Source organism: Macrosteles quadrilineatus, unplaced genomic scaffold (assembly GCF_028750875.1).
Source record: "Macrosteles quadrilineatus isolate MER2022 unplaced genomic scaffold, UCM_ALF_1.0 Scaffold_1__1_contigs__length_201487025, whole genome shotgun sequence".
NCBI lineage: Eukaryota > Metazoa > Arthropoda > Insecta > Hemiptera > Cicadellidae > Macrosteles > Macrosteles quadrilineatus.
Window position 1 is genome coordinate 139,231,975 of NW_026542594.1, and position 24,677 is coordinate 139,256,651.

The 24,677-nt window shown below is 35.5% G+C and overlaps 1 protein-coding gene across 5 annotated transcripts in view; it reads right to left on the reverse strand.

The window, feature by feature from the left end:
- LOC128985640 (uncharacterized) overlaps nucleotides 1–24,677 on the reverse strand; it is a 153,079-nt gene that overhangs the window by 71,991 nt on the left and 56,411 nt on the right. For all 5 annotated transcript variants that reach the window (XM_054405404.1, XM_054405377.1, XM_054405395.1 and 2 more), the window contains exons 5-9: nucleotides 21,026–21,146; nucleotides 13,842–14,727; nucleotides 7,112–7,244; nucleotides 5,722–5,878; nucleotides 1,864–1,992 (exon numbers count right to left, since the gene is read on the reverse strand). In XM_054405404.1, the coding sequence (XP_054261379.1) occupies nucleotides 1,864–1,992; nucleotides 5,722–5,878; nucleotides 7,112–7,244; nucleotides 13,842–14,727; nucleotides 21,026–21,146 (1,426 nt within the window). The remainder of the gene's footprint in view (nucleotides 1–1,863; nucleotides 1,993–5,721; nucleotides 5,879–7,111; nucleotides 7,245–13,841; nucleotides 14,728–21,025; nucleotides 21,147–24,677) is intronic.

Genomic DNA, 24,677 nt, shown 5'->3' on the forward strand with positions numbered 1-24,677 from the left:
TTAATTTGTTAGATGTTATTTACCACTTAATGTGTCAGCCTCTCCATTTAACGTGTATTGTCGTTCATCTATCCTTAAAAATAATTTATGTAAATGTTGTATGTCATGTTAGCAATCTATTTTCCGAACAGATTTTATTAATGCGCTGTGTCTAAATTGGAATTTGCCAATGTAATAGTTGCAATTCACTCTTGAAACTAATTAACAGATGTGTTTTCTTTCATGAGGTTAACCTATGGTAGGCCTAGTGCTCAGTCAGTTGAAATAATTTCATTTATATCATTTGAATGTTCATTCACTCATCGTTCGTTAAAAATGTAAGTTAGGTTAAATCTTTTAGAAATCACATATTCAATTGTATTTGTATTTCAGGGTAAATATTAATACAGTGTATTCACCTGCCATGTTCTATATTTTCATGTTTATTCTGTTAGGTTAGGCCATGTGAACCAAGAGTAGGTTAGGTTAGTACTTGTTTCTGATTCTATAGCTTATTCATACCTTTTGGGGTCAGATCTCCTCATTGTTTTAATTAATATTGTTTGTAATATCTTTTGAATTAGTATACTACTGTTATTTCGCCAGTTAGCCTAATTCAAGACGAATATTTCTTTTTTACTTCTGCTTGATATGAATTTATATTTGGGTATTCAGACCGATTAGCCCCTTCCACACGGACACCACCACGTCTGGACTTCTCATCTTGGACTGGTACAACTCCACCGAGAAATCATCATTGCATTTAGACCTATTTAGTTATAAGTTGTCTCAGTACTTCATTACTCGTTTTGTATGTTTAATGTTCTGTAAATTGTCTACCACTGTTATTTTCAGGATGGTGGCCACCAAATCCAAACCAAACTAGATTTAGACTATTGATGAATTAGGTTAAGAGTGTTACGTTGCTGAATTATTATTGTTGTTCCTCATTTGAGTGTTGAGATTAACTATTACTATTGATCCATTTCATTGTCCCTACATGTGTCCAAATCACGTGGACTCACAAAAACCAATCAGATGAAAGGAGACCCGTGCTGGACGACGTTTCACCACCCGATTGGCGGAGAGATACAGGCGTGACCCTCTGGACTATCTCAAGAATAAATTTTTGGTTTCCAAGAAATCAGCTTAGCGTGTGTTGTGTATGTGTTGCATCAAAGTTTAGTTACCATGGCTTGTTGTCACTTTTGTGGAAGAAATTAGGTAGTGCAAACATCAAAGTGAAATATGTGTGTATCAATTTAAATGTATTTGTAACCATAATGTATTATCATTCTAAATCTGCTTGCTCCCTCGCTAAATAATTAAAAATGTCTTAACCATTTAATTCCTCCTCTCTAGAGAGAGATTGTTGTAATTTAAAATTTAGTTGTATTTAATTAAATATTATTTTATTCATTAAATTCCATTTGACAACATATATTATTTCATGCACTCCATTTCCCTTTTTAATTGATTATCAGACTTTCAACCCTATTATTGTTCGTTTCTATATTTGTTTTAAGGATTTTTGCTTAGTTCATTCCTCTAAAATACCCCTGTTCTCTGCTGATCATTTGCCATTTATATTTTATTTTATTCATAAATTTTGTATTTATTAATTCCCAATCTGTACTCATTGTATCTGTAATTGTGATTTGTTATATTCACTGTTAATTATGTTCATTAAATTCCTCTATAACAGAATGTCAGTGTTTTACTGTTCTGTAACTTAAACTTATGTCAAGTGAGTTGTCAGCTCAAGTTCAATTTAAAATACCTGGATACATTTACAGCTTTAATAGGATAAGAAATAACAAAATAATTTACTGTACTTGTACTTATAGCGAGTCGCTACACATTGACTACACAATGAATGCTTACCTTGGCAAGATGACATTCTTGGCTACAAATGGATAATTTTCCAAATATTTTGAGCAGTGGCTGAAGACAGGTAAAAAGTACACTATCAGTGTTGCCATAGTCCACAAACCACACTTTCACCAAGTTACTCTGAAAAATGTAAATAAGTCATAATACAGCCCATATAAAGCCAAATGTAAAAATATTGCGTAACTATTCAAAACATCCTAGTAACAGTAAAACTACAGTTTGAAAAAAATAATTGACATTTCAAAGTTCTTGTCATGGGAGAAACCGACTAGAATTGTTGCTTGGATTTTGAGATATGTCAATAATATAAAATCGAGGTGCAAATCAAACGACAAAACTCAACTTCGATTTGGACCAATAGACTACAACAACATCGTTGAGCTGGAACCTAAAGAGCTGAAAGCTGCCGAAGAAATTCTTTTGAAATTTGCACAAGATGAAACCTTTGGTGAAGAAAGGAAACTTTTGAAGAGAAAGAAGTCTATTCCGAAGTCAAGCCGCATTTATTCATTCTCTCCATATTTGGATTCTACCAACATTTTAAGAATGTCATCAAGAACCTCAAACTCACCCGAACCGACAGAAGATCAGAAAAATCTTATCATATTAGATGGCCGACACTTTACTTCGAGATTGATGGGACAAATGTATTATAATGAATGTTTCCATCAAAGTTTTGAGACAGTTGGGTGCAAGATAAGAGAAAGATTCTGGATAACAAATCCACGACCACTTCTAAAGAAAATTAAGAAAGAATGCATGAGGTGCAGATTGAATTGTGTGAAGCCTGCCCCCCCCCCCCCCCCCAATGGTGCCTTTACCAGAATTCAGAGAAACAAGAACTAGCCACCCGTTCTTCTACTCACTTCACATGTTTAGCCTATGTCCCTCGACAACGGTTAAAATGCGCGGGCTGGAGCGTCGGTGCGCGTATAGCTCCACACAAGACCTGTCCCACAACGCGTGTCTCGCCATCTGGAGGCCGTACTAGTTAGTGTACGAGATAGAGTCTTCCGTGCTACACAGTATTTGTATTGAGAGAAACTACACCTATGCAAGAGCGACTTGCTGTTTCTTTGAGATTTCTTGTTACTGGAGACAGCTATGTTAGTCTGTCATTTTCGTTCAGACAAAACTGTATCAAGATGTATCGATGAAGTTTGCACTAGGTTAATTGAAGACCATAACAATGAAATATAGGTAAATAAATATTGTTATAAAGGTTATAAGGTATAAAGGTTACTATACATCAGGTTACTTTACTTTACAGGTTATAACTGTAACTTTTATGAAAGTTAAACATTACAAACAATGAGGTCCACTTTTAAAATACCTTTCAAATGTTATTAATTAAGCATGATGATAATGTTTATTTAATTTCTTTCAACAACCGTTAACGAAACATGTACAGGGTTGCAACCATAGTGGTATGATAAAATTCATGCAGAATTCATGGTTTTCATTGTAGCTTTAAAAAATTCACGATCGATACGCTTATACAATTCCAACACAATTGAGTTTTGCTGATTTCATAAACTGACGTTAAAGAGGCAGTTTCTTTGTGTTACCGTACTTTTGAATAACCTTTCATACCTAATATACAACTTTTTTAGAGTGATTTATAAACATTCAAAACAAAGTTAAGTTGAAAACAAAACAGGTCCAGCTATTCTATATGAGATATTGGGGAAGAATTGTAAAATATATTAAGTCTAGGTCTAATTCAGTCTTTCCACCGGAATAAAACAAAAATCCCACTCACCCAGCCAAAAAAAGTCCTGTTTTATCCCCCTACTTTATCTATCTTTGTCTACCCCTAGGCCTACCAGTTGCAGTTGATGGAGCAGCCTCCTCCTCTGAACTACTCTCTGGTGGACACTGTAGGTTCAAAGTCAGGGTCTTCGTCTGTATCATCTACAGGTTCACTGTCATCATCACTAGGCCTATTATATTCATTTTCTAACTAATCTTCTGAATCATTGTCATACATAGCCTCCAAATCACTATCACGTAATCCCCCATCATCATCAACAAACTGTACACCACTACCTAAAATGTTGTTCACCAAAGTATTTTCACTAGTCGGGGACTTTTCTCTCACTCTTTTACTCATAATGACATTTTACAATGTCCCGACAGACAGCTGAGTAAACAGAGTTACCAACATAATGAAGATTAAAAATAAAGACCATTGAGTATGATTCCTCTAAATTATATACTATATAAAGACTTCATGCCAAATTACAGCATGTTTGGACGTTTAGGTGGCCTGTAAAGACAAATATAACAGACGGGTGCCTATTACGGCCGCCCGCCGCGGGCGTGGATTTTGCCGCGGGTGCCTATTACGACTGCCGGCCGCGGACGTGAATTTTGCCACGGGGCCTATTACGGCCGTCGGCCTTAAAAGGGTTAAAAATTACCTTGGTATTTTACTTGGGGTAATGAAGTTATGCAGGCTAGTGTAATTCTTGGTTCATCAAGGTTCTACTGAATTCAGTTTGGCAGTGAATAAGTGTAGAATAAAATGTATAAATTCAGGGATAGGCCTACACACCTTTTACAGAGTTATAAAGCCTAATTGCCCTAATTAACTTGCCGCAACATCAAATCAAATCGTGAGCTAGAGCCCAGCTTAGTGCATTAGTGATGTTTTCTAAACTTGACAAACCCACAGAATGTCACTTAAGGCCAATAATCCTTTCCAAAAACGTAAGGAAATACAATGTGAAAATAAACTTGAGATAGAACTCCTTGTCTTGTGAGAACCAGGAAACAACATAAAACTTAACCTCAAGTGAACAAGCCCAACGTTTGACATCAGTCCTGCTGAGCTAAAGTGTTGTGTGAAGATTTCGGCTGCTAGTGTACTTAATTCAAGCAACCAACTTTTGAAAAGAGATGTTGTGAATTGTGATTTTCAAAAAAGAAAAACTGTTCTATAATTCAAAATTGTCATTTAAGTTTATTTACACAGCTTTACAGTGTTTTATAGGTTAAAAATACATATGTAGCTTATTATTAACCGCACCGAACTATCTGAATCCGATCCTCCCAATATCCGATCCGATCCGAACCGAGCCTCAACTATCCGATCCGAATCCGATCCAAAATGAAATTTCACTATCCCCACACCTCTAATTAAGACCCTACTGGACAACTTTTGGAAAAGATGGATTCATGAGTATTTACCCTGCTTGACAAGGAGGTGCAAATGGCACAAAAGAACTATTCCACCTGAAGTTAACGACTTGGCAATAATCGTAGACAAAGACAATGCACGACAACACCTGGCCCCTTGGAAGAATATCTGCCCTGTACCCCGGTCGAGATGGACAAGTAAGAGTTGTTGACATCACATCACCAAAAGGTACTTTTTGGCGTCCGATGACAAAAATTGCCATTCTACCTGAGGAAAGATGTTAATGACTAATTTCATATATATGTTATGTTCATTGATTAATCTTTTCTGCTATAACTTGTTTGTGAAGATTAAAATATCACATGTTTTAACATTGTTAAAAATAATAGTAAATAAACAGTTATGAAATGTTGTACCTGTACTAAAAAGAAACGGACTTTTATTTGACTTTGATAATTGACTATTTAATACAAGTTCTGTTCTTAAAAGATATTAAAGCTAACACAAATCTTAAAGTTTCTCAATATTAGCTGTCCTGATTACTTCAAGTGAATCTCAAACTAACACTTTTTGGGTCTTTGGCGAATTTTGGTTGCTGTTGAAGAGCCAATAATGTAAAATTGGGAGACAACTTTATACTATACTTTGAGAACAAATTGTCTTCATATAAAAGCTCAAGAAATAGTAATGAACCACATTTTACTTACCTCTGTACACCATTCTAATACCTCCACTCTATACCATTTGTTATCGTCCGGCCACTGACACACACAAAACTGCCCCAATTTAGATCTTGCTTCTTGCCAAGAAGAAAATTCTAGCTTTTCTTGGGTGGAATAATATTTACACATATCTTCTAATAGTCTGTAAAACATTTACATTGGTAAAATATAATGTTGTACAAACACAAATGTTGAAAGAAATTTAATTTTGGATAACTCATGCATAACTGTAGGATTTTTAACATCTGAATAACGATATTAAACAGTCAATTTTGGTATTTTATAAGTTTTAAACCAGTATCAAACATAAGAAGACCCACAACTAAGCATTTTTCAAAGCTTTTTATAAATGTTTAAAGATAATGTAAAATGTTTAGAATTACTCTAAACGGGTTGTAAAACCCACAGAGAGAATTACATAACAGTTCTGGCAAGACAAGAGCTTCAGCTTCACAACTAAAACCACAAAACAAGTTTCAAACCCTCCTATCAGAAAAAGTACCCGTCATATTCTAGAAATTAACCTAATCTGAATATTTCAGAAAACCGCCTCACGTTTTCATCTTAGTATAGTTTAAGCTCAAATTTGAACCAATGTTTTAAATGTATTATTCAGAATAACCCACAATAAATCACATAGTAAATATTTATCATACTATAATATTATAATATATAATATTATAAATTTGAAAGTTTGTGTTTGTTTGTTTATTTGTTTGTTTGTGTGTTTTAAGTCCAATCCCGCTTTAACTACTGGTCGGATTGGGCTGAAATTTGGTATGATGATAGCTTACGTTCCCGATTAACATATAGACATACTCTTTATCTCAAAGATACTTTTGGGCTCCGCCCCAGTGGCTCTGGAGATTCCCATATTAACTTTATCAGTATTCATATTTAAAAGGAATTTAAGAATTTTGCCGGCTGTTTCAACCAGACAAGTTGGTTCTACGATATTTAATAGCATTAAAAAGTTATTGAGTTTTAGTTTACCTATACAGCTAATTTGAACCAAACAGCAACAAAAAGCTGTGATGCACAAATGGAACCGTCAAAGTAGGATTGTTTACATGTACGCTTATGTTTTTTATTTATAAATAATTTGTGATATTGTGCAAATATTTGGTAATTTACTTTTTTTATTGTTTGGATGCAGTGGTAGAACATTATTATGACTATGTTAGATGTGTTATACTTTAGCATACCGTACATTAAAAGAACCTAATTTTTTCAAACCGTGTCCTCTCCCATTGCAAAGGCAAAGCACGAGTATAACTGCAATAAGCATTTTATACTTATTATACGCCAACCCTGTACGAAGGACAGGTACTCTGCTAGTATACAATGTACTGTAACTAGAAATATAAATACTTACTTGTCCAGGTGCTTATTGTTTTTATTGACGAAGTGAACATAAAACTCTGACGGATTTTCGATGTGAGAAATAAGAACCTTGAATATTTCATTTTCGTTAAGAAGGGTGGCTTGCTTCCGAAGCGTCACATATTCTGTAAAGGAGATCAAGACAACTTTTCAGAATTATTTATAATTATATTTATTAACACAGAAACAACACTTATCTACAAAATAAAGTAACCAGGGTTTTGGTTGGATTCCCACTTCTTTTGTCCCTTTCAACGCTTAATAATGGGTGTGTTGCTGGCCTAGTGGTTAGCATCTCGGACTTTGGTGCAGGAGTTAAGTAATACCATAGACAAAAACAATTAAATATAGACCGTCAGCTGAGCTGCGGTTACCATCATATGTTCTGGCGCACACCGCTGGGAGCGCCATGTATTTACGGCCTACGCGCTACGTAGCTACACGACGCTGCTCCCAGCAGTGTGCGCCAGAACCTTTGGTAAACATGGTAACCACTGCACAGCTGACAGTCTATATTTATTTCTTTTTGTCTATGGTAATACCCCCGCCGCAGAAAACCTGCAGACTTAGCGAATTTTCATTTGCCTGATCGGATTTACACTAAAATGTCTCCTTAAAAATATCCCGTATTCTCTATTTAAATAGAATTAGTTTAACGAGTACTTAGGTTTGCTGCAACAGGGAGGGTAAAAAAGTGTTTTGTGTTATAAAATGTTAATACTGTAGTTTAATAATAAATTAATGTATTTTCCAAAATTTATCAAAATATGTTCATAAACAAGCAAACTCCAACAGTTGACTTATTCTCCATGAGAATAACATGGGAATTTTTAATTTACAAATTTTTGGAATTTTCTCCGTAACCATTAGGTGCATAATAACGCTTCAATATACTAAATTATTTGTTTATAATTATTTGTTTATAAGCATTATTATTATTATTTGTTGTAAGCTCTACAAAAAGGTTTGGAAAGAAATTGTGAAATTTTGTGTTTTAGGGTCAAAAATGGGAAAAACCTATTTTTACCCCATAAAACCCCCCACCTTATTCCCTATATGGGAAATATGCTAAAAGAGTTAAGTGTTTGGTTTGTGAGCAAACTGGTTAAGTTAGTAGTAAAGCGAGGGGCTTCGGTTTCCAAGGTCCCGGATTGAAATCCCACCAATCACCAATGGACTTGATGTGATAATCAATTAAAGATCAAAATGTACTTACGTAAGCCAAAATAAGTAAAATGTAGTTTTCTTCCATGCTGTACAAGTTTCAAGTTTATTACAGCTCATCTTTAGCAGCATTTAAATATTTTTTTGGAAAATCGTTAAGAAAAGCATTATGAAAAGTTGCAACAACAAAAATTTTTCTGCGAACATATGAAAGATAACTGGAATGAAAAGATGTTAAAGAAAAGAGAGGAATAATCGCACAAAATCACTTATCAGCTATTATGAGAACTAGATAACGAAGCTGGAAATAAAAACCACCAGTCAGCTGACACTGCGACCTCTCTCCTGTTCCTCAGTAGGCCTAGTGTCCGGTTTTGATAGCTCCATGTATACCGAAAATTTCTAAATACCAGCAAAACGATACACATAAAGTTTATTTCTTTTTGCACATACATGTTTATAAACATTCAACAAACATTGCTCGATGTGGTTTATTGTAATCATATGAATGCTGCTGAGGATGAGCTATAATAAGTCAAAAAATGAAAGAGCATGAAAGATAGCTACATTTAACACCTTCTGGCATATGTAAATAGAATTGAATATTAACTGCCATGGCCACTTGTACCCAATGTGGTACTTGGGTATATATGTATATATATAGCCTACAGGGTGTGGCAAAAAAACTTTCTGCAGCGCACTGTTCCGCGACAGGTCGTTTGAGGGTGGTGGGAGTAGGCTCGTTGGAAAGCATACACGATGCCATTATCTGTAGTCATAGAGGAGTGGTCCACCTGAGCAACGTGAGTTTGTTATGGAGTTGTATTAAAAAAAGTAATGAGTCAGTCATTGCAACTCAGCGGCATTTCCATGCATTCTTGAAATTAGGTCAATATGGAGAGGTTCCGTCCCGATTATGTATATGGATAATCAACAACATAAACAGAATAATACAAATTAATCAGTATGGATAAGAATTAAGATCGAACCTCAAAATTAGTGTAACCGAGCGGTCAGACATGTTTAAAGCAGATGTTGTTTTCGGGTGGCACTACGAAGAATGTTTTCCACAGCAGCACAAACTCTATTGAAAGTTAGTTGTCTGGCGTCCAATCTGCTTTAGACGGCAGGAAAGGTACTAAAAAGGGCATTTAAATTAAGATTGGAACTTTTTATCTCTTAGAAGAATAAAGTCTTTTATGGTGTAATTATTAGCCTATTTCGTATCAATGTGATGGAAATGTAAATGTTTGATTAATAAAATCGCGTCTCTTAAGAACAGTTAAGTGTACTTTACATAAACCTTAGCTGTACTTAGCTGTCAATACGGTGATAGTCACTTTCAATCGCGGCAACACTCTTAATAGCCCAGGCAAATTAGACATATGCTCCCCAAAAAATCGTCTAAAGCTGGAAAGTGTTTTAATACGTTTTGGGGGTTCCAAATAAGACTCCTGTGAGTTTGCGACGGATTCTGACGTCTGCTTAAGTTTTGGGAGTCGAAAAACTATGAAAATTTTGCACTTTTCTCAGTTTTTCGCTTATAACTCCTAAATAACGAATCCTAAGGAAAATGTTGTTCAAAGGTGTCTTTTAGTGCATTAAATTCCGCATCGATTGATGTTAAATACTTGGAAATCGGCCGAGCCGTTTAGCCGCTGTAGCTTTTCAAAGTTGGGATATTTTCATGAACATGGCCAAAGGGTTGATTATTTGACCAGTTTTTGGCTTACAACTCCTAAACGACGCATGCTATACAAAAATGCACCTGTAGTTAGTTTGGAAAACACTAAATTCTGCGTATAATGTTTTTTTTTATTAATCAATAACGGCAATTGATTGTTACTTACTTCGTATGGTCGCCATTTCATTGAAAAAAGTATTAAAGTTAAAGTTGGGAAATTTTACTAAAATTGGTAACAACATAGATCCTGTCCTTAAATGGATTATGAATTATTAGATAGTGGTTTATTCCATGATGGTCATCCAGAGGTTTATCTAATAAGGTGTGATGAGAGTAAGACACCCTATGTAATTTTAAGTCCAATATTGTTGTCTGAGGTTCCTAAAATTCTAGGATTCATATCCCAACCACCCATTATATACGATCTATTCCTGTATTCATCTTTCAGTTTTTGGCTTACATCTCCTAACGCATGCTATACAAAAATGTTCCTGTAGTAGTTTCCTGTAGAGCATAAACGTCTGCGTAGAATGTTTTCCAATTCATTAAGATCGGCTTCACCATTTAACCGCTATTGATTGTTAACACTAGATCAGATGCTTGTCAAGTTTCCGAAGTTTAAAATCTTACCATTGAAATCTGGCAAACAACCAGCCTAATTACCAAAAACATAGGGGATATGGCAGTGAATCTATCCACTAGTGTGACGTCATGGATCATGCAGCATGGCCTATGAACAAGTAAGTGCTCATGAGAGCAACATCTAAAAATAGTAAATTGTTTTGCAAGTGAAATACCTGACATTCCTTGTACTTGGCTAAAACAAAAGTTGATGGTTTGGCTTGCTGACCACCCTTTTTACAGTTTGGATGAATTTTTTGCAGAACATAATTGTTATGGTAAAATTGTTATCTAGTTCTTACTTAGTCCCTAGTCAACTGTTACCTAGTATTTCAATCACTTTGTTTAAGTACCTTACTTTTTGTTTCTATATATAGTTATGTTTTTTTCAAATGATTTTTAACTATTTATTTTCTTGTTGTCTTTGTTATATTTAGTGAAGATTCCATGTAATACTATCTAGAATCTATGGCCCTTTTTGGTACCTTTTTTTATTAACGAGGTCTATTGTAACATCTGTTATTTAATGACCAATAAAGATTTATGATTTATGATTCATCTTACTGTGGAGAGCTTTTCCGAGTAAGGGGAATCAATGATGGGGATCTAGCCCGATGGTTCGCTGGCAGGCCCATAGCAGTGAATGCTACCCATCAAATTAAGGGATATTGTGGGATCACCTCTTCAACATATTATCAGCAAGTTGACAATATAAACTCCACGGATACGGTGGGATCAAAAATAAATTCATCAAATGGTTTCAGTGTCACGACCCATTTACTGAAAATAGTTCTCTCATGTCAATCAGCTCAGCAGTTATCCCATATGATAGCATCAACGCGATATATGTATAAAGCATAATTAAAAGGCACAGCTTGCAAGAAAATCGTAAATAGGCAAGCCTGTAATGATCATAAACTGTGCAGAATAAAAGGAAGTGGTGACCTTAATTGCGAGCTGTGATGGCAACAGCAAATATTAAAGAAGAATTTACCCCCCTCAGTCAGCACGTGATATTCCACATTAAATCCAAGCCGCATTTTTGAATCATACTTTGGATTAAAAATAGGTCCGCACCCACTAGCGCAGTTTGATGAAGAAAGCGTGATGTAGAAAAGTCGAAAATCTATTCATGTAGCCTAAAACTACTCATGCTGTTTACTCCAATCAATGTAGATCTCACTGTGTTCTGACGGGTTACAACGCTTGGCGAAGTTGCAGAAGCAGGTTGGCCCTATACATGGTTGGGAGCAGAAAATATCCAAATCAAGTGAGGGTTGGTCTCTTTTAGAAGACACTTTCAACTAATTTTGACATTGATTCTAACAAAAGGGGCTGCTCATCCACCAATCCTTTAGAGCTCATTTAAAAGTGTACTTAATTCAGAGAGATAGGTATGGAAAATTAACGCCAATGGGTTAACTCCCATAACTACGGTTAATCCACCGGTTCGACAAGAACTTCTCAACTCCGTCTACCTATCTCGACTATCGTGTACATGTTAAAAAAGGTTTACATTATCTTGCTCCTTTTGAAATGCAGGGATATAATGCACTACTGTCTGAAAGACTTGCAAGGGGGCACGATTATCTCAATTCTATATCTGACGAAAAAGATAGATGGTACCGAATGTCACCATTTGTGGCAAGACCAATAAGAGCAAAGAATGAATTCTTAAGATTCCAATGATGAGAAGTAGAAAAGTTATATGGTAAAATCTACAAAAACTCCCAATCGTTTTTTTTTTTTTTAATAGGCTAAATACATAGTAAAACTATGTACATTTGTCCCATTATCATATTTCGCTTATTAAGCTAAAAATAACATTTTTGCTATATTTAATAAAATCTTTCTTGTTGTAATATCTTATTATATATTAGAATCGCTTAACACCATTTTGGAGTGTCCATAGATGGGATCGTATAAATGGGAGCTTAGGACGAATCATAGAATTTTTGTAACCCCAGATAACAATATTAGATTTAAAATAACATAGGGGGTCTTGCTACCCTTCCCTTCACACATTCTTGGATAAACCTCTGGATGATAACCATGATAAACCACTATCTAGTAATTCATAATCATAATTCTACGCCGAATTTTGTGTTTTTCCAAACTAACTACAGGTGCATTTTTGTATAGCATGCGTCGTTTAGGAGTTTTAAGCCGAAAACTGGTCAAATAATCAACCTTTTGGCCATGTTGATGAAAACTTTGAAAAGCTACAGCGGCTAAACGGCTCGGCCGATTTCCACGTATATAACATCAATCGACGCGGAATTTAATGCACTAAAAGACACCTTTGAACAACATTTTCCTTAGGATTCGTTATTTAGGAGTTATAAGCGAAAAACTGAAAAAAGTGCAAAATTTTCATAGTTTTTCGACTCCCAAAACTCAAGCAGACGTCAGAATCCGTCGCAAACTCACAGGAGTCTTATTTGGGACCCCCAAAAGGTATTAAAACACTTTCCAGCTTTAGACGATTTTTTGGGGAGCACACCCTAAATTTGATCTAATTTGCCTGGACTATAAGAATAACGTGCGGTCCCAGCAAAACCGATATCATCACTCATAGCTGCAGCAACACTTGCAAGCATATTTTGTGGCCTCGGTGATACCATGATCGTCTCCCATGATCGAGATTGCACTGTGAACATCTCTTGTAGTGTCAGTAAAACTATGATGATCTAAAATGATCGCAATTTACTCAAGATGTTGAAAAAGAACCATGGATGCCGTCAATGAATTGAGGGTTTCTGGCTATTGGTGATCATTCTGTAATCCCTGTTCTGTACTAAATTTAAGTACAATACTCGGTACACAGGTTGGCTGGACACCCTGTTTGAATATGTGTTAGTACACTTCTCTCACTTGCCAAGTTGTTATCAATTAGAGAAAAATTAGCTGTTTTAAGCTTATCTCTAGTGATCAAGCTATCTAAATACAGAAGTTAGACGAGTCTTTAAAATAAATCCTAAAGATCAGATTAAATTGAAAATCCAATTAAGCAAATGGGAATTCCCTTAGTCTGCAGGTTTGCTGTGGCGGCGGTATTTAATATGTCTATTGGAAATAAAAATGTCTGTGTCTATGTCTGTTCCAGGTAATATATCTAAACCTGTATGGCTTGAATATGAAAAGAATTTGTGAAAGAGACTTTTGTACAGTAGGCCTAATGTCTCTACTGAAGTACTGTGTGAATCTGTTGGAAATCTTACATAGTTTTTAAATCGTAATTTATGGATATTACCTGTAGGTAATTGGACAGAATTTTGGTTGTTGGGCTGGAAAGAGCTGTTCCTTGGCACAAACACTGGAGCCATGATGTTCACTTCTGTCACAGGCCAGCTGGGTGGATTCACTGTAGGGGACGACCAAGGCAGTAGAGGAGGGACAAACGTTGCTATTGTATGATTGTGCTGTGAAACATTGTCTGTGTTTTGATATTTTTTTCTGAACCTAGGTATGTCCGGTGTTTTTGATTTAGGGCAAAAAACTTCAGAACTGCAATTCAATCTAGCATCAGAAACTGATTCTGTTCTGTTAAAACTATTATTTGAATTTGATTCTTCGCTTGAAATACTTGAGGGGGTTGACTTAACGACATTTACAGAATCTTTAATTTGGGAATCATTTGTAATTTGTGAATGTTTAGGCTCTTCATTTTCTTTTTTAACGTTATCCAGATTTGTTACCATTTTATCTGAAAACTTGGTATTTGGAAAATTTAAGTTGTTTATTTCCTTATTTTCTATTTCCAGTTGAAGTGGGATCTGATTGTCTTTGGCACTGACTGGCAGAGGTAGTGGTAGTTCTTGATTTGTTTCCTTATTATCTATCCTTTTGGTGTAAGGGGAAAGAGATTCATCACTCAAAAAATCACAGAGGGCTTCGTTATCATAAGCTTCCTTGTCATAGTCCAATTTTTTCAACTCTGGCATTAATCTGTCTGATATCCATTCTGTTAAATTAGCTGTGTCTTCTTCCTCGTTTTTAAGTTCAGTATCCACGACAAAGGTAGGGAAACTGCCAGAAACCCGTTTTAATATCTTTACTTCTAGAGTTGCCTCTCTCAGTGTGTTGCAAAATATATCTCGTAGATCTGAGTTCTTCCATAGCTCAATCGCATCAGTGTCCTGGAAAAAATCACATACCGGTATTTAAAAAACTCTAAACTAAAATACATGGGTAACTAAACTAGCAGCCATGCCAGTGCTTCCCAACAGAAAGAGAACAATAAAGAGAATAATATGTTCCATAGATCTATTGTATGAAAAGTTATTAACAATTTGTCGGTATCTAGGATTTTAATGCGTTCCGTGACACGCAGGTTTTTGTATGAGCACTCAAACAATGTTTTATATATATATATAAAAACAATTAAAACCATGTATCATCAATAAAATTATACATCATATGAATAAAAACCCTTACTTTACATATTTATTTAAAAAAGTATAGCAAAAAAAACAACACATCCGTGATTCACGGAGCCCCGCTCCCTGCTACGCAACTCTTCAGCCTTCAACTGATTGATAGCCCCAAAGCAGAACTACAGGCAACAGTGCAACATTATCACAGAAAGATGGTAAGGGCTGCAGAAAGCCCAGCCGGCCCAAAAAAAGAAAAAAATTTTTTATTTTTAATGGAAAGTTACTTATTTTCAAAGGCAAATTTTGGGCCACATGCTTCTTTCTTACACTTAACCCAAATAAGTTTCTGCAGAAAATGCTACATAACAAGTTAACACGTTCCCTACAGACCGTCACACTCCTCTGTAACTGAGGAATGAGTATAGTCGGTAGCTAATGTGTTAACAAGTTCCCTACCGACCGTCACACTCCTCTGTAACTGAGGGATGAGTATAGTTGGTAGCTAATGTGTTAATAAAGTTGTTTTTTTGCAAAAAATATTTCTGTAGAAAGTCTACAACTTCATTTTCTGCAGAAAAATTCTCCGTACTGCAAACAGTAACACTACAAAACGTCAAGCATTACGTAAACTAGGAACGTGTAAGCCTGCAGAAAATTTTTGGATTTTCCAAGTCCTTTGCAGAAAGTTTAAAAACGTTCTGCTTTGGGGATTGATGGGGGTTTTGCGGAGGAGGTGTGAGATCAAAATAATGTTCAATTGGTTCCTAGAAAGATGCATGTGAGGTACTGTCACGGTAAGTCCAGAGTGCACGCCGATTCAGTTTCAGAATCAGATTCAGATTTTCTACGTGTGGTTAACCTGAGTCGGATATTTTGTTGGTGGCCACAGTGGAAGCAGGAAATACGCTGACGGTACTGATTCGGTTAGCAAAGAAGCAAGTCAGCCGTAGTTATGAGGTTGTCAGATGAGGAATTAACCTGTATAATTATAGCATCTGAAACTGTTATGAATTTACAGGCAGTGATAAATGGAGCTCATGATATTATATATCTCTTTTCCATAGCTATGATTCCATAGATATGATTTGAGTATGGTTTATTCTATATTGTTGAATGGAGCCCGAAACACAATATTAAAATTTAACATCGTATTGTAAGAAACTGGTGTGCCCTACATAGAAGGCAGTTGCCCAGTTGCACCGATGGTCAGGGGTGGCCCTAATCTTGAATGCCCAGTTGCACCGATGGTCATTTTAGGGTGATGCCCAGTTGCACCAACGGTCAAAGATCCCTGACGCCCTACTCTCCCATTAAAATTTAGGTTAGGTTAGGCCTCTTTTATGCACGACGTTTTCCGTCGGGCGGAATCTATTGGGCGTTGCGTTGTTGAATGTTTTAACGTGTGTTCAAATGGGATCCTTTTATGCACGAGTTCCGTCGGAAGCCGGCGGAGGACCTAGACTCCGCTGAGTTTTAGCGTTTCGTCGGAGCATTTTTTTACATAGGTTCAAATAGAACCCTTTTATGCAACTGCGTTTTCCGTCAGGTGGAATGTAGCGCTGCCAACCTACCCCGCGCTCTCTCTGTCATCCACAGAATCAAAATCGCCTAATCATTGTAAAAAGATGATCATTATTCATTGTAATGGAATTAAAAATAAAAATAAAAAGGTATAATTGGGAAAATTTACTGGGCGAGAATGAGTTGAATCCGCGGAATAATGCAACCTTACAGTTTCGTAGGAGTAATATGACCTTTGTGTTACCGGGACTAACATGGGAATTTTTGTATCAAAGGTATACTCTGGATTGATATGTGAATTATTGTACAAAAGGCAATCACACCATCTCATTGGCAACCCTGCAGTACTGCCAACTCTGTCATTGCTGCCAACCCTACAACTTTCATTCACCGGGTGTACACTGTACAGCCCACCTCCTTCGCCGTAGTCTATTTTTCTTTACGCACAAATAAGTATAAGACAATAAACATGGATCCATGGGTCACTGACGATGGAAAAATGAACAAAGTTGGCAGCAATGACCACCTCCACCGTGGGTATCATAAGAAACTAGCAGATTCCGCTCGGCGGAGAAACTGCTTAAAAGGGACATCAATTCCGCCTGACGATTTCGCCCGACCGAAAACGTCGTGCATAAAAGAGGCCTTAGGTGCTAGTTCCCTATATATTGTAAATTATATTTAGCACAGACTATATACGATGGAACGTATAAGAGAGAATAGGTATATAAAAGCGTTCGAGGTTCGAGGAGGGGAAGGAGCATTCAAGCGTGACAGATTGATGACCGCCACGCGCCGGTGCAACTGGGCACTCTTGGGAGGGAGGACTTTGTTGACCCTTGCAAATTCCTTTGACCATCGGTGCAACTAGGCATCAGCCACATTGAAAGAGTTTTTCCTGAAGGGCGTTTAGTAGTATTAGTAATAACCCTAAGGTAAAAATGAAAAATTGTTAATATTTTACTACATAAGACAACTTTATTCAAATAAATAATATGGGTACGAGCACTGTCTGAATCTGAAACCAGAATGAATAATTCATTCGAGTAAGCAGGTGCCTGCTCATGGGCTTGGCTACCAGCAACCAAAGATATAAACAACTCATGGATCGCTGGCTCAGTGTTGGCCGCGCGGTCGAGCTTCCCCCACCATCTACTGGCAGAAGCCGACGCAGCCCATACATTCACCATTATAAAACACACTTTTTATTTGCTGCTCTGTTGAAATTTATAGGGATAAAATATTGCTAACGCTTGTCAAACTCTTTTTACTAGTTAAACCTGTTATGTCTGTTTTGTTTCTTGCAGAAAATAGCCCATCTGAATTCTTTAAAACTACAAATTCACTAAACCCGTTTTGTAGATGTTTTTAGACAACTGATATTGCTAGTTCCAAATTGTACATGGTAAAATAATAAGTGATTACAAAAGAGAAATAGAAAGTACAATATTTGTAATTGAAATTATATTTTATTAATCGAAAAAATAGTACATAAACATTTAGAATAATTTTGCTAAGTTTTTGCCGCAGTGGTAACGTTATGTTTGACGTAAACGCGATATTTTTTTCTTTCAATGTTTAATGACAATGTATCTTACAAAATAGGTCATAAAAAGTATGCTTATCACGTTAATGTCAAGCATAGATTTGCGGTAAAAAGTGGACAAATGTAGTAGGGTTTTTAAGAGTTCAAATGTGTCATTTTCTGCAAGAAAAGAAGAAGACATAAAGTTTAGAATAGTAAAAAGTGTTTGGCATGCATTAGCAATATTTTATATCTATATATTTAAACAGAGCAGCAACTTAAAAAGGTGCGTTTTACAATGGTGAGTGTATGGGCTGCGTCGGCTACTGCCAGTAGATGGTGGGGGGAGCTAGACCGAAAACAGCGCCCGCAGTGCTACTGAGAGCGCAATCCAGTAGTTTTTACACCGTTGCCAGCAACCACTATGGCCGCTCAGTGGCATTACAGATTTTTACAAGCTCCCCTGCAAACTTATTTTTTGGGCCCCCCTATCATGAGTTATTGTTAGACGACCCAGGGCCGGTTCTAGGAATTTTTCAGAGTTAAGCGAACACCTGAATCAGCGCCACCTAGAATTCCCCCCCCCCCCCCTTGAGCATAACTTAACTCTAATTGTGAATTTTTTTGGGTAGAATTTTTTATAAGTTTAGGTTGGAAGAATACTTGCAATTAAAGACGTTTTTCAACTACCTACGGTTTATTATTCACAAAATTTAACATTTTTACACTTTTACTAAATTGCAGAATAAATAAACAGAATAAATTGGAGATGTGATGGTTGAAAAATTCTTGTGGATAAGTGGGATATAGGCCTACACTATAGCAAAACCCAAAGTTAACAATTTATTTCTAAATGTAAAATCAATTTTTACAGGATAATTTGGATACGATATAAGCTTTTATAAAGCCTATTACAATGAAAAACAGAAGCGGTATACATAAGAGTGCAAAACAACGTACTGCTCTGCTCTAGGAGGGGTGAGTGATCAGGGGTAGAAGGGAGGGGGAAGTTTCTTGGGTTGTGACAAGTGGCCCTGCGCGCTTATCTCGAGCATGGAGCATGAGTCATGAAATGAAACCCACAGGTGCTGTATGCTGTACGCTGCCGAGCGTCAGCTCACTAAAAATCAAAACTGCAAATCAATGCCTTGAGTCCTTGAGTTGAAGTGCTGTACAAGTATACACATTTTCCAAGTGCTGTTGCTACAAACAGAATAAATGCCTTTGGTGTGGTGCTTTGGATAAACTCTGAGCGAAAAAAAAAAATAAGTTGTTCACTTGTCAGTAAAGATGTTTCCAATTTTGTATTCTGAAAAAAAAAAATTGTGTCCTGTTGGCGCCACTTTTTTGTGGCGCCATATGCGACCGCGTAGTTCGCGTATGGGTTAAACCGGCCCTGAGACGACCGATACAACATAATCAAACGCCCTTCCCCTCCCCCCAGAGTTATTTTTGGACCACCTTAACAATGATTAAACAGATTAATCATAGAGTAGTAAATAAATTATAGGTTATGTTCCATAAAAGGGCGGGTTAAGTATTTCACTTCAGTCATGGTTTGATGAAAGAGTTACATCACTAAATCATTATATCAATAACAGTGTTTGTAAATAGTTTTTAAATAAAATAAAAATACCTTATTTTTTCATCAGTATCAGAATGTTTATATCAAGGAGGTTTTACATTTAATTTATCACACATGTTATCCATTTTAATATCCTGATAATTATACTAATTCATTAATAACAAGGAAACAATGTGGTTCGGATTCCACTATAAACTGCAGGCCCCTTAGTTGCCATTGCCTATATTGGCTATTAATTAACAGCTGTGTCTAAGGAATATGTCGGCCTTAGTCACTATCAAGTAGGGATGGTCAAGTCTCGAAATTTCGGGAAATTTTCGGGAAATTTTCAATCTCGTTACACGAGACGAGATTACTTTTTGGCCGAGATTTTTATCGAGACGAGAATAAAAAAAAAAAAATTAAAAACGCCTGCAGAAAGTCAATGCAATACCCGCAATACAGGAGCGTGTTGTAGTTGCGTTTCCTTTTCGAAGGCGTTCTTATTTAATTAATTCTTTTAATGTAAATATTACTTTAATTCTTTTAATGTAAATATTACTTTCATTATTTTAATAATATTACTTTAATAACATTTGAGAAGTTTTGTTAAGTGTTTTAAGCAGTGTGAGGAATGTTTTATTACTATAAAAAAAGTCAAAACAAGTAACTATTTTATAAAAATTAATATTGCTTTTATTTTATGATTTATTTTATTTTAGGATAAGTTGAACTCTATCCTAACTGATATCACCATGTTTCCTAATCGTAGGCATTTTTAATAAGTTAGGCGTGATTAATAAAAAAATGTTATGCTGATGTTATTAAATGAAAGATTGTAAATATTCTTGCCTATTATAATTATTTTAGTATTTAAACAGTCATCTAACAATGTTACAAAATCAGGTAAAAATTTTGAACGTGCATTTCCCGTTGTGTATGAGAAGAGAAATCTCGTCTCGAAATTTTATGAGAAATAAAAAATCTCATCTCGTCTCGTCTCGAACTAAAAATCCAATCTCGTCCATCCCTACTATCAAGATTACAAGGTTGCGCCACTCATCCTACACTCATCTCCATTCATACTTGACTTAAAATACCTACATTTGTTTGTATGGTCGCCATTTCAAAATAAAGTATTAATATATTTATAAGGTTAGTTTAATCTTTGGTTATAATTAACTCATACACTAAAAGTTAGTTAATTTAAAAGATTGACGCACTTTAATCACAGGCTAAAATAGCCTATTGCATTTTTTTTATTTGATCTTTGTGTGGATTTCAAGCGTTTACCTTACAAACATATGTCTTTAGTATTGGTTAAATGTGAGGTAAAGTAAGATATAGGCTAACAAACACAGTCAGTAGAGTAGCAATATATTGTATTTAACGAAATACAATCAACATCCTTCTACTAAATACAGCTATAATGTTTATACAGGTAGGCCTACCTCAGTTATTGTGCATCTTAGTGCAGTTGCATGGACAGAGCAGGCGTCTTCATCTAGCTTGTATAACTTGTCGCTTGTTACTACTTTGGTAACATTGCTGTCACAGTCAAGCAGTTTTATTCTGAAAAGGTACAAATTATCAAGAATTTTATATGTTATGAGGATTTGCTTGAATACGTTTTGATTCATTGAATACATTGATAAAATAAATACAAACCAGAACAATTTTCATAGGGCTCGGGTAATAAAATTTTGGGTACAAGAGATAGTTTGGGTCAAACACTATAGCCTATAACTTATTTTGGGTCCGAGTAATATTAGAGTCTGAGTCTACTTTAAAATTAGCAACATTAAAGTTTAGCCGGTTTTATATTTTGGTGAATAAATAATGTAATTGATTTTTGATAAAATAAAAAGAACTGAAACAAAGTTACAACATATCATTACCTATTTTATAATCTGTATCTCATCAAAAGAGATAGAATTAGCTTGAAAGTTAATAATAATTATAGATTTTACCTTACAATGATAGTAACTGTAATATTATTCACATTACCTGACTCATTTGAACCATTATCTAAATCATTATGTTTAATTTTTGCAATTTTCTGTTGTTATTAAATTCAGTTTTCATCGCAACATTTAAAGTGTCACTTTTATTAGTTTAAAAGTGTTATTAGTTTAAAAGTAAAATATGCTTTAGTGGCGACGAGTGCAACATTTTAAATTATTTAATACACGTTTCTACAGGATAAAAATTTAATTTTAAATACTATCATGACCAGAACTCAGAACGTAATAACATCATTCAATTTCGACTCATTTGATGAAAATCTTGAAGATTTCAATTTGTAAAAACAACTTGAGAATTACTTTCATTTGACAAACATTAAGGGGAACAAAGATGAAGTATACAACGAATCAAAGCAAGAATATTGATCAATTTTATTGGACCAAAACATTATCAACTTCTAGGAAGTCTTGTATCTCCAGACTTACCGTACCAACAAACAAAAGCTACGACACATTGATTGAAAATTAATATCGCTGAAAAACATTAATGTCCAAAACCCAATGTTTTTGTACAACATCCTTTTCTATCACGTGTTCAAAGTCCGACCAAGTCCATATCTGAGTTTGTTATGTAGCTGCACTGAGGGGATTTGCATTTACAAGAAATTTTAACTGTCCTTCTTGTGAATCTTCAGTAGTTGATTATTTTTACGTGTACAATTCATTCGAGGATTACGATATGAAGTAATCGTTGAAAAGATTCTTCAGCAACCAGAATTGACTTTTGAAGGTGCGTATGAACAGGCTCTGACTCCTGAAGCATCAAAAATGGATTGCAAAACATTTCATGGAACTGATTTGATAAATTTCTAGAGTTTTTTGTGCAAAAAAAACAAGTTTATGATAACTCATCAGAAGTAAAATTAAGATTTTATGAGTGTCTTGGAATTGCCGGACGATGTGTGCGTTGTGGCGAGAGTAACCACTTGGCAAAAACGTGCGAACGGGACATCAACACCCTATTTTGTAGTCTATGCCATAAGCAGTCATAGCTCGAAAGTTTGTATTTTAAGTTTAGCAAAATCAAATCACCACAAGGTAAATGCCGTTAATTCAAGAAGACTTAGAACAATAGGATCCTGGAGAGCTCTAAGATGAAAAGGATTTTAACTTTAATTTTGGAAACTTCACAAACGGAGAAACTCACGACAATACTGAACATTGAAACTGGTAAGCTTACGTTTGAAATCGACACTGGAAGTCCAGTAACTATAATCACTTACAAAACCTTAAAAAAGTTTGCCCCGATAGAAGCTTCTTTAAAAGTAATTTTAAAAAAACCTTGTTTGTAGCTCCTCTCCCGCACTCCCCCCTCTCTCCCGCTCCTCCCCCTCTCCTGCGCACCACCCACCTTTCCTACGCCCCCCCCTCGACGTTTCGCGCTCAACACTACGTTGTCTTTATTTATTGTTTACATATTGTTCTTTATTTATTGCCTAACGTTTTCATGATCATATCTTCAAAGACGGGTGGCGGATATATCCGCTGCTTTTCTACTCATCCGTGGACGGATAGCGGATATATCCGCATAGTTAAAAACGAGTAAAAAATTATTTTGACAGTATGAAGTGTTCCATTGTGTTTATTATTTTATGGATACTTGTGTAACAAAACACAAATAAGGAAAATTAATTTTTATTTTTTCCTATAATTTTTCCCTGTTCTATGTCACAATTTTGCCCGTCCAGGAAGTAGTCCAGTAAAATAAGACATTTTGGTATGCAAAAGGTCGGGTAGTTCTGATTTTTGGATATGTTGTTAGTATTGGGCCCATAACATAAAATCCAAGTTATAAACCTCGAGATACTGCCGCTCGCCGCGGGGCGCGCCACTTGTTATCGAAATATCAAAAATATGGCAATTCCTATTGTTTTTCACTCAATTTCGCGAACCGTTGATTTTACCGAAAATTTTATACTATTACATTAAAGAAGAATAAATTTGTGACAGTTTAAGCCCAACAGCAAGTATGTAGCGTAAATAATGGTCAAAATACAGACCATCAAAATAAATAAAATTTTCCAGAGACGTATAAAATTTTGGTTTTTTTTCAATATTTCCACAATATAGTTGTTTGAAGCAAACACCGTATTGATTTAGAGAGTTTGCCAGTTTATTTGCTATTAATTGAAAATAAATGAAAGTATGAATAAAAATACCCCCACCTCAGCAAACCTGCAGACTAAGCGAATTTCCATTTGCTTGATTTGATTTTCACAAACCTATTTAAATAACATTAGGTTTAACCGGTACCTAGGTTTGCTGCTACAGGGAGGGTAATATAGTATATAAAATAATAATAGTATGATAAGAAACAAATTTACCCAATTTTATAAAAATGTGTCTATAAATGAGGAAAAAACAATAATTAAAACTCTTCGCTATTGGAATAACTTGAGGTTTTTTAATTTACATTTTTTAATTTTCTCCGTAACCCATAACTGTACTGTAAAACACATTTTAATGTACTAAATTATTTATTTTTAAGCTCTACAAAATGGTTTAGAGATACATTGTAAAATTGTATGTTTTGAGGGTCAAAAATACGAAAAAACCGTTCGTTCTTAACAAAAAACCCAATAAAGCGACCGTTCCCATGGCCTGATCACGCTTCGCGAACTCGTTTTAATAAATGTAGGTTTACATGCTGAAAAACAGACCTTCAAAATATACCTTCAACAGCAAAACTACTCTTCCCAAAGCTGTCAAATGTTTATACATAAACATTTAAGCTAAGCTTTGGGTACAATACTTTCACATGAAACAAAATTAAACAGTTTAACATAGTTAACAGTTTATTGAGGCTGAAAGATCAGGCAAATAAGATTTTCCAATTACAATCACTCTACAGATCTTCCATGCAGCGGGTAATTTTTCAACGCCAAGCAGTGCACCCATCTATACAGGACTTGCTGAATATGAATTGAAATACAGGATTGATATTGAAGAACACAAAAAATTCACAAAGATCGGAAATTTCACTACAAGACGTACAGACAAGTTCTGGTGTGGAATTTGGTCTGATTAGGTCATCGAACAGGCCCACATAAAGACAATGAAAAGCTCTGGTGGATTGACT